Here is an 8,668-nt window from a genome sequence, read left to right on the forward strand (position 1 = left end):
GGTTTCACCATGTTGACCAGGATGGTCTCGATCTCTTGACCTCGTGATCCACCCGCCTCGGCCTCCCAAAGTGCTGGGATTACAGGCTTGAGCCACCGCGCCCGGCCCCCAGCAGGGTTTTCTAGGGGTCTCTGTCCAGCTGTCAATCAACGAGGATCCCAGAGCATGCAGCCCTCCCTAGACCCACCTGATGGGGGAACCCTTCTGCTATGGTGCATCTCAGAGGGCCAGGGTTCCATGCGGCACAGTTTGGGAAAGGCTGCAAAGACAGCCATTATATGTATCAGTAGGTGAACAGAGGTGAACTATGGTTTGTCCAGGACCATTCAGAGACCTGCCCACCCATAGTCTCTGAGTGGTCCTGGACAAATCATAGTCCCTCTCCAGGGCCTTGCTTTTGAAGGATGCTATCAGTTTGAACACTTCAAAGGTATGGTGCAGAGTTTGGGAGAATGAACTCCGGAATCCAAAAGACCTGTGTTCCAAGCATGGTCTTATAATTGACTCTCTGAGGCCTCAGGCGAGCCCCTTGCTCCCTCGGTGTCTTGGCAGCCACTTCACAGTTGTGGGAATAACACGATTGAACGTCTAGTGCCTTGGAGCAGTTCCTGGTGCATAGTGGGTTCTGGATTCTGGGGTCAAGTTCAGGTTCAGCCATCGCGTCCACCCCCACCCTACTTGGCCTGCCCCTTGGTTCTCCCTACCCTGGAGCATCTGGAAAATGGACAGAGGGTGATAGAGGCGCTAGGAGAGAACTACTAAGCAGTGGTGATGGGTGGGCTCAGGTCAGACCCAGGCAAATGGGGGTCTGCCAGCAGGAGGGAGGCCTGAGTCCAGGAACCCTTCCCTGACCTCTTCCTTTAGGTCCCTGCGGATGTGATGGCCCAGTTGTGGCTGTCCTGTTTCCTGCTTCCTGCCCTTGTGGTGTCTGGTAAGTGTCTCCCCTCCCCCGCCAAGCAGCCCTAACCTAGGGACCCTTGAAGGACACTCCGGAAGGGCAGGGAAGGGGATCCCTCATCAGTAAACCCCAGCTCCTATGGCCAGCTCTGTGCTTGGCTGCTCTGGGGAGGTCTGGGGAGGAATCCAGGCCTGGACAGGTGGCCTGGGTGGCCCTAGGGACTAGTGTGGGCTCCCAGGGAGCAGGTGGGGGCTGGGCTTTGCAGGGGTGTCCCGATGTTCCAGCACTCGGTGTCCCTACAGTGGCAGCCAATGTGCCCCCGAAGTTCCTGGCCAACATGACAGCAGTGATCCTGCCCGAGGACCTGCCTGTGGGTGAGTCCTGGCCTCTGTGTCTGCCGCATGCCTGGCCCTGACGCACAACAAAGTCCTGGGGCATCCTCTTGAGCCCCAATCCCTGCAGCTCCATGGCTCACTGTGGGACAAAGAGGGCCTGAAGGGAGCAGATTCCAGAAGTTTGTTTTCTCCTCTTCTGCTTTTGGGTCAACAGTGGTGTCCCCAAGGGTGTGAGACGCACCTCCAGGGGCCCTCACACCAGCGCCCGCCAAATCACCAGGCACCCCCCCACCCCCCACCCCCGCCCCGGCATTTTCCATCGCTTTCGGTCTGACTGGAGGATCGCCTTGGGCCAGGCTTCCTCCTCCCTGCTCACACTTGCAATCTCTCCACTCCCACTCCCCTGCTTTTTGCTGCTTTTTTTTTTTTTTAAGAGAGAGCAGGTGTCAGGCTCAGAACTTTTCACAGAAGCTAATGACTTGCTTTGCTTTTTTTTATCTTTGAGACAGAGTCTCACTCTGTCACCAGACTGAGTGCAGTGGCGTGATCTCAGCTCACTGCAACCTCTGCCTTCCGGGTTCAAGCAATTTCCTGCCTCAGCCTCTGAGTAGCTGGGACTACAGGCACACGCCACCACGCCTGGCTAATATTTGTATTTTTAGTAGAGAGGGGTTTCACCGTGTTGGCCAGGCTGGTCTCGAACTCCTGACTTCGTGATCCGCCCTACCTTGGCCTCCCAAAGTGTTGATATTACAGGAGTGAGCCACAGCGCTCAGCTTTGCTTTGTTTTTATTTGTAAAGTTACTTTCTATCTATGGCAGGTGAGATGGGTTTTGATGTAAAGTTTGCTTTTAAAGTAAATGTCTTTAAATGAAATGGAAAGTCAATTTAAAGAATGAGCACCAGGAACAGAATATAGATACAGCAAAGGTCACAGTAAAATCAAAACAAAGGTCATGACAGTGACACAGGAATGAATGAAGTTTGGGAAACATCATTTTGGTAGGAGCCAGGGGGCCTTAGATAACAGATTCCCAGAAGACAGGATATATATATAGGTTGGGGAAGTAGAAACCATAGGTGGCATTATTGGTTGGGACCCCAAATAACAGAGACGCAAACAAGGCAGAGGTGAATCACCCTCCCCCATGGCCGTCCAGGAGCCAGGAGCTTCCGGGGTGCATCCCATTATGCTGTCCTCCCTGTGGGGCTGGGTGGGAGTGGGTCAGGCAGCCTTCCTGCTCAGTGCCCCGCCTTCCCTAGGGCATTCCTTTCTGGATTTTATACACACTGTGTCTACTTTCATCTCTTTGGTCAAAGCTAAGCCACAGACCCACACCTAGCTGCAAGGGAACCTGGGAAATATGGCCTTCATTCTGGTCGGCCGTGTGCCCAGCTCAAAATCTGGGGCTCCATTGTTCTCATAAAAGGGGGACAAGTAGATACTGGGGGACAAGTCACAGCCTTTGTTGCAGTGTCAGAATAGAATCCAGGAATATCGAAAGCTGCCAGATGAAGCAAGGGACACCACAGTGTTGACAACTGTGAAACCTGTGCAAGCAAGCCCCTGATCAAGAGAAAGTATTTCCACCCAGAAAGTTCCCTGTACGCTGTTCTGGTCAATCTCTGCTCCCTATAGGCAACTGTTGTTCTCGTGTCTATCCCACGGAGGCTGGAGAGGGAGGAGCGTACAAGACTTTTTTTTTTTTTTTTTGAGACAGAGTTTCACTCTTGTTACCCAGGCTGGAGTGCAATGGCGCGATCTCCGCTCACCACAACCTCCGCCTCCTGGGTTCAGGCAATTCTTCTGCCTCAGCCTCCTGAGTAGCTGGGATTACAGGCACACACCACCATGCCTAGCTAATGTTTTGTAGTTTTAGTAGAGACGGGGTTTCACCATGTTGACCAGGATGGTCTCGATCTCTTGACCTTGTGATCCACCTGCCTCGGCCTCCCAAAGTGTCTGGGATTACAGGCGTGAGCCACCGCGCCTGGCCTACAAGACTTTTTTTTTTTTTGAGACAGGGTCTAGCTCTGTCCCCTAGGCTGGAGTGTAGTGGGGCTATCACGCTCACTGCAACCTTAACCTCCTGGGCTCAAGTGATCCTCCCACCTCAGCCTCCCGGGTAGCTGGGACTACAGGCATGTACCACCATGCCCAGCTAATACTTTATATTTTTAGTAGAGACAGGGTTTTGCTACATTGCTCAGGCTGGTCTCCAACTCGTGGGCTCAACCAATTCTCCTACCTTGGCTTCCCAAAGTGCTGGGATTATAGGCATGGGCCACTGTGCACCACTATACCTGGCTAATTTTATTTATTTATTTATTTATTTTTGAGATGGAGTATTGCCCTGTTGTTGCCCAAGCTGGAGTGCAGTGGCATGATTTCAGCTCACTGCAACCTCCGCCTCCCGGGTTCAAGCAATTCTTCTGCCTCAGCATCCCCAGTACCTGGGATTACAGGCATGTGCCACCATGCCTGGCTGATTTTTTGTATTTTCAGTACAGACGTGGTTTCACCATGTTGGCCAGGCTGGTCTCGAACTCCTGATCTCAAGTGATCCACCCGCCTCTGCCTCTCAAAGTGCTGGGATTACAGGTGTAAGCCACCTTGCCCAGCCTAATTAAAAAATTTTTTTGTATAGATGGGGGTCTCACCATGTTGCCCAGGCTGGTCTGAAATTCCTAGGCTCAAGCAATCCTTCTGTCTCAGCCTCCCAAAGTGCTGAGATTGCAGATGGAAGCCATCACACCCGGCCTTCTTCTGCTTTTAAAATAAATTCAACTTTCTTGTGGCCCATGAAAGTATCGGGGGACGTAGGCACCTGTGCCAGTGGCAGAAGCCAGAGCCCTGTGGTGGAGCTTCAGGGAAATGCATCTTCATGAAAAGGAGAAAGTCCCTGCTAATGAACAGCGGGACCAGCAGAGGTGTTGGAGCAGAGGCTGGATGGGTAAAGGAGGTGGGGATACGGGGATAGGGTGGGTTTGATGACTCTGTAAAAAGTTCCTTTCAGGCTAGGGAGTGGGATGACCAGCCCGCTGCTGTGCTCAGGCATGCAGCACAAGCTGGGACTTTCAGGAGGCCAGCAGTGTGCTGGACGCAGCTTTGGCTCACTTGAGCAGAAAGGGGGTGTCCCGGAAGGCTCTTGAAAGTTCTAGTCTGCACCCAGCTGCTGCAGCTGGGACAGGTTCATGCCAGCCGCTTCTAGTCTTGTGTCACGGAAACTCGGTATTCTGGAGAGGGCAGGGCCATGGGCTCAGCGAGGAGAGGGGCAGATGCCTGGGTACAGCCCCTCACACTGTGTCCAGTACCCTTCAAGTCACTGGGCATAAGGGAAGTCAGGATGCTACCATCCAAAGGCCTCGGAATGCGTGCTGACGAACAGGGGCCCTGAGGCCTGGGGAGGTCCCAGATGGCAAGTCCAGCCTGTGTACCGAGCAGCCAGGCGCCCAGCCCAGCCTCACAGCCAGCTTGGCCAGACCAGCACTGAAAGGGTGGCTGTGGACCCTGGGCAGCCCCCGTCTCATCCCCAGGTGCCCAGGCCTTCTGGTTGGTAGCTGAAGACCAGGACAATGACAATCTGACCTATGCGATGAGCGGCTCCAATGCCTACTTCTTCACCGTCACTCCGCACACTGGGGAAGTGAAGCTGGCCAGCCCTCTGGACTACGAGGTAAAGAGCATCAGCTGGACAGGGCATGGGATGGGGAGGGGGCACTGGGAGGGCCCTGGGAACCCGCATCCTGGTGGCGGCACCCCCTGTGCTCCCACCCAGCAGGAGCTCACCACTGGCCCCTTCTCTCTGGCTGCTGCAGACACTCTACACATTCCAAGTCACCATCTCCGTGAGCGACGGCTTCAACCACGTGAGTTGGGAAGTGCAGGGGGGTAGACAGGGATCGGGAGAGCCCATTCCTCATTGCATCCCCACCTCCAGCAAGCAGAGAGTGCCCCAGTTAACAGTGAATTTAATGTTTATTTATATTGAGATTATACTAGACCCTTTTTTGGTCATACAATATGACTAAGATTTTAGTATTTTTAAAAATTAATTAATTAATTTGATTTTATATTAGTTTTGAGACGGAGTCTTGCTCTGTGGCCCAGGCTGGAGTGCAATGGCGCAATCTCAGCTTACTGCAACCTCCACCTCCTGGGTTCAAGTGATTCTCCTGTCTCAGCTTCCGGAGTAGCTGGGATTACAGGCACGCTCCACCACGCCCGGCTAATTTTTGTATTTTTAGTAGAGACGGGGTTTCACTGCGTTAGCTAGGATGGTCTCAATCTCTGAACTTGTGATCCGCCCACAGTGGCCTCCTAAAGTACTAGGATTACAGGAATGAGCCACCGCACCCAGCCAACTAAAATTTATTTAAATTATATAAATAAATGATTTATATCATATGAGGGCTTTTTTGCTTACATATAAATATATTGATTATATTTTAAGTATAAAGTTAAATGTATTATTAATTTATATAAACATTGATTAGAAAGTACCAAATTCCTCCCCTCCCCACCGCAGTGCCCCAAAGGCAATCATTTTCAACTGCTTTGGCAGTTGAAACTACACTTTTATTTCCCGCTTTGGGAGGCCAAGGTGGGCAGATCACCTGAGGTCAGGAGTTCAAGTCCAGTCTGGTCAACATGGAGAAACCCCATCTCTACTAAAAATACAGAAATCAGCTAGGCATGGTGGTGCATGCCTGTAATTCCAGCTACTCAGGAGGCTGAGGTACGAGACTCTGTTGAACCCGGGAGACAGAGGCTGCAGTGAGCCGAGATCGTACCACCTCACTTCAGCCTGAGTGACAGGGTGAGACTCCATCTCAAAATAAATAAAACTTGTAGATAAAACTAAAGTCCCCTTGGAAAATCCTTCCCAGCTCACTCCCACTGAAGTGTTCCCCGTTGCTGTGTTCTTTGACACCCTCAGCACTGAGGTACATGCTTCCATGTATTTTTTGGTGCGTTTTCTGAAACCCAGTGGGATCCAGCTGTCTATATTGTCTTGAAGACTGCTTTGCCCGCTCAGTGATTGGGTTGAGAGCCCTCTCTGGGTCTACACACAAATCTCCAGTTTTGCGCCGTCTGTATCTAGGGTGGGAGCGGCTCTAAAGCTTTTTACCTCTGGTGGTCATGTAGTTGTCCACAGCCTCATACCAGCACAAACAAAGCAAAAATGCTCATTCCTGTAATAGGACTCAGATTTTTTTCCCCCAACTTTTTTAAATTTTATTTTACCGAGTTAGGATCTTACGCTTGCCCAGGCTGGAGTGCAGTGGTGCAATCACAGCTCACAGCGGCCTCCACCTCCTGGACTCAGGCAATCCTTTTAACTCAGCCTCTGGAGTAGCTGAGACTACAGGCGCTCGCCAACCATACTAATTATAACATTTTTTTGTAGAGACTGAGTCCCACTATATTACTCAGGCTGGTCTTGAACTCCTGGGCTCAAGTGATCCTCTCATTTTGGCTTCCCAAAGTGCATAGCTGTGAGCCACTGCACCTGGCTGGCATATTTTGCATTAAAAAAATTAACTAATGATGCAACTTACTTTCAAATCGTTCAGAAAACAACATATGGAGAGAACCTGGTCTCTATTTTTTTTACTTTTTTTTAAAAAAGAGCCCCAAAAACCATATGGAGAGAGAGAGAGAGAGCGCCCAAACTGTAGGCTGATCTACGCAAAGGACGCCAGCTCTTTGTACTAAACTTGCCACTTTCCTGGTGTTTTAAATCCTGTTTTCTGGGCTCCCTGGGCTTTCTCACTTGCAGAGGCAGAAGGAGATGCAGGTGATCGTGGAAGACAGAAATGACAACGCACCCGTTTTCCAGAACACCGCATTCTCTACCAGCATTGACGAGGTGACACCTGCCTTAATGTGTTTGTGGGGCAGGGGCATCCCAAATCACTTCGCAGAGTAGAAAGAGCCGGAGGCAGTCAGTGGGGCATTCAGGATTGGGAAAAGCCTCTCCTAGCAGAGGCAGCTTCAAGAACCAAAGCCAGGGGAAAGTAACCCCACAAACAATGGTTACAGCAATATTTTGCAATCAATCAGGTTAGGAATTCTTTCAGTGATGAAAGCAAAGCAAAACAAAACAAGAACAAAAACAAACAAACAAACAAAAACAAAAAAGGGCGTTGATTGTGTATCTAAAAAGTGTAGAGATATCTAAGACTTCAGGCATGGCCAGATCCAGGTACTCAAATCATATCTTGATTTGAGCCAAATCACAACTTGAAATTTGATTTGAAATAATATATTCAGGCATGGCTGGATCCAGGTACTCAAATCACATCAAGATATGATTTGAGTTTCTCTCCTCCTCTCAGCTCGGCTTCTCTTATTGCCTCCATCCTGGGGGATGAGTGGTGATAACACTATAGGCTCACATTGAGAAGGAGACCATCTCTTTCTCAATCTTTCCAGCCCAAACCCCAGGGCTGACTTTCATTGGCTCATTGTGGGTCATGAGCTATCCTTGAGCCAGTTTAGGGGTGTGGAAGGCTCTCATGAATTAGGTCAGCGTCATGGGCCTTCCCCACAGCAAATGAGGGAAGTGGGGATAGTTCCACTTAAGCAACATGGATGGAAAGGAGGTTCCCCGATGGTCACTGGGCAGCAAATGCCACCACTCCTGAACCTCCGTTGTCATGTGCCTGCAAAAAGCTTTGAGGTGGGGGGGTCTCACGCCAGGCCAGACATGTGTGGCCTGGAAAGCCGTGTGACAGGCTCTGATGGAATGCCTCCGTGCCCGGCACTGTCCTAGGTGCTGAGGTTACCTGGGGAGTAAGACAGACCTGGTTGCTATTCTCGGCAGTTTACCTAGGGAAGGCCACAGACAGGAACCAATCAAACAAAATATGCAGGATGATTTCAGATGGGGGTTAGTTTCACCATGAGTACGGGACAAGGCAAAGTGGAGGAAGTGACTGCAGCAGACGCTGCTTTAAGTTGAAGGGTCAGGAAATGCCTCTCTGAGTTGAGGGCATCTGAACAGAGAGACCTGAATGGCAAGAAGGAGCTGGCAGGGGATGCTCCTGGAAGGGGTGCTCCAGGCAGGGAAACAGCAGGTGCAAAGGCCCTGAGGCAGGAACGAGCTCAACCAGTGCAGCTGGAGGGGCAGGGTGAGGAGGAGGTGAGGTCAGAGAGGTGGGTGGCAGCCTGGCCTCGGAGGGGTCTGGTCTGGACAGAATTGGGGAACCCTTGGAGTATTTGAAGCACAAGAGTGATGTGGTCTGATTCATAATTTTCAAAGATCTCTTTGGCCACCATTAGGAAGTAGAGGTCATGGCTAGGTGCGGTGGTTCATGCCTGTAATTCTAGCACTCTGGGAGGCTGAGGCAGGTGGATCACCTGAGGTCACGAGTTCAAGACCAGCCTGGCCAACGTGGCAAAACCCTGTCTCTATTAAAAATACAAAAA

At 51.0% G+C, this 8,668-nt stretch overlaps 1 protein-coding gene across 1 annotated transcript in view; it reads left to right on the top strand.

Annotated features, from left to right (window-relative positions):
• The window catches only part of CDHR2 (cadherin related family member 2), a 45,448-nt gene that overhangs the window by 15,441 nt on the left and 21,339 nt on the right, over positions 1–8,668 (top strand). Inside the window, exons 2-6 of the mRNA XM_017512807.2 lie at positions 865–931; positions 1,201–1,272; positions 4,771–4,910; positions 5,053–5,103; positions 7,017–7,106. Coding sequence (XP_017368296.1) covers positions 865–931; positions 1,201–1,272; positions 4,771–4,910; positions 5,053–5,103; positions 7,017–7,106 — 420 coding nt within the window. The remainder of the gene's footprint in view (positions 1–864; positions 932–1,200; positions 1,273–4,770; positions 4,911–5,052; positions 5,104–7,016; positions 7,107–8,668) is intronic.

Source organism: Cebus imitator, unplaced genomic scaffold (assembly GCF_001604975.1).
Source record: "Cebus imitator isolate Cc_AM_T3 unplaced genomic scaffold, Cebus_imitator-1.0 Scaffold478, whole genome shotgun sequence".
In the NCBI taxonomy this organism is placed as follows: Eukaryota; Metazoa; Chordata; class Mammalia; order Primates; family Cebidae; genus Cebus; species Cebus imitator.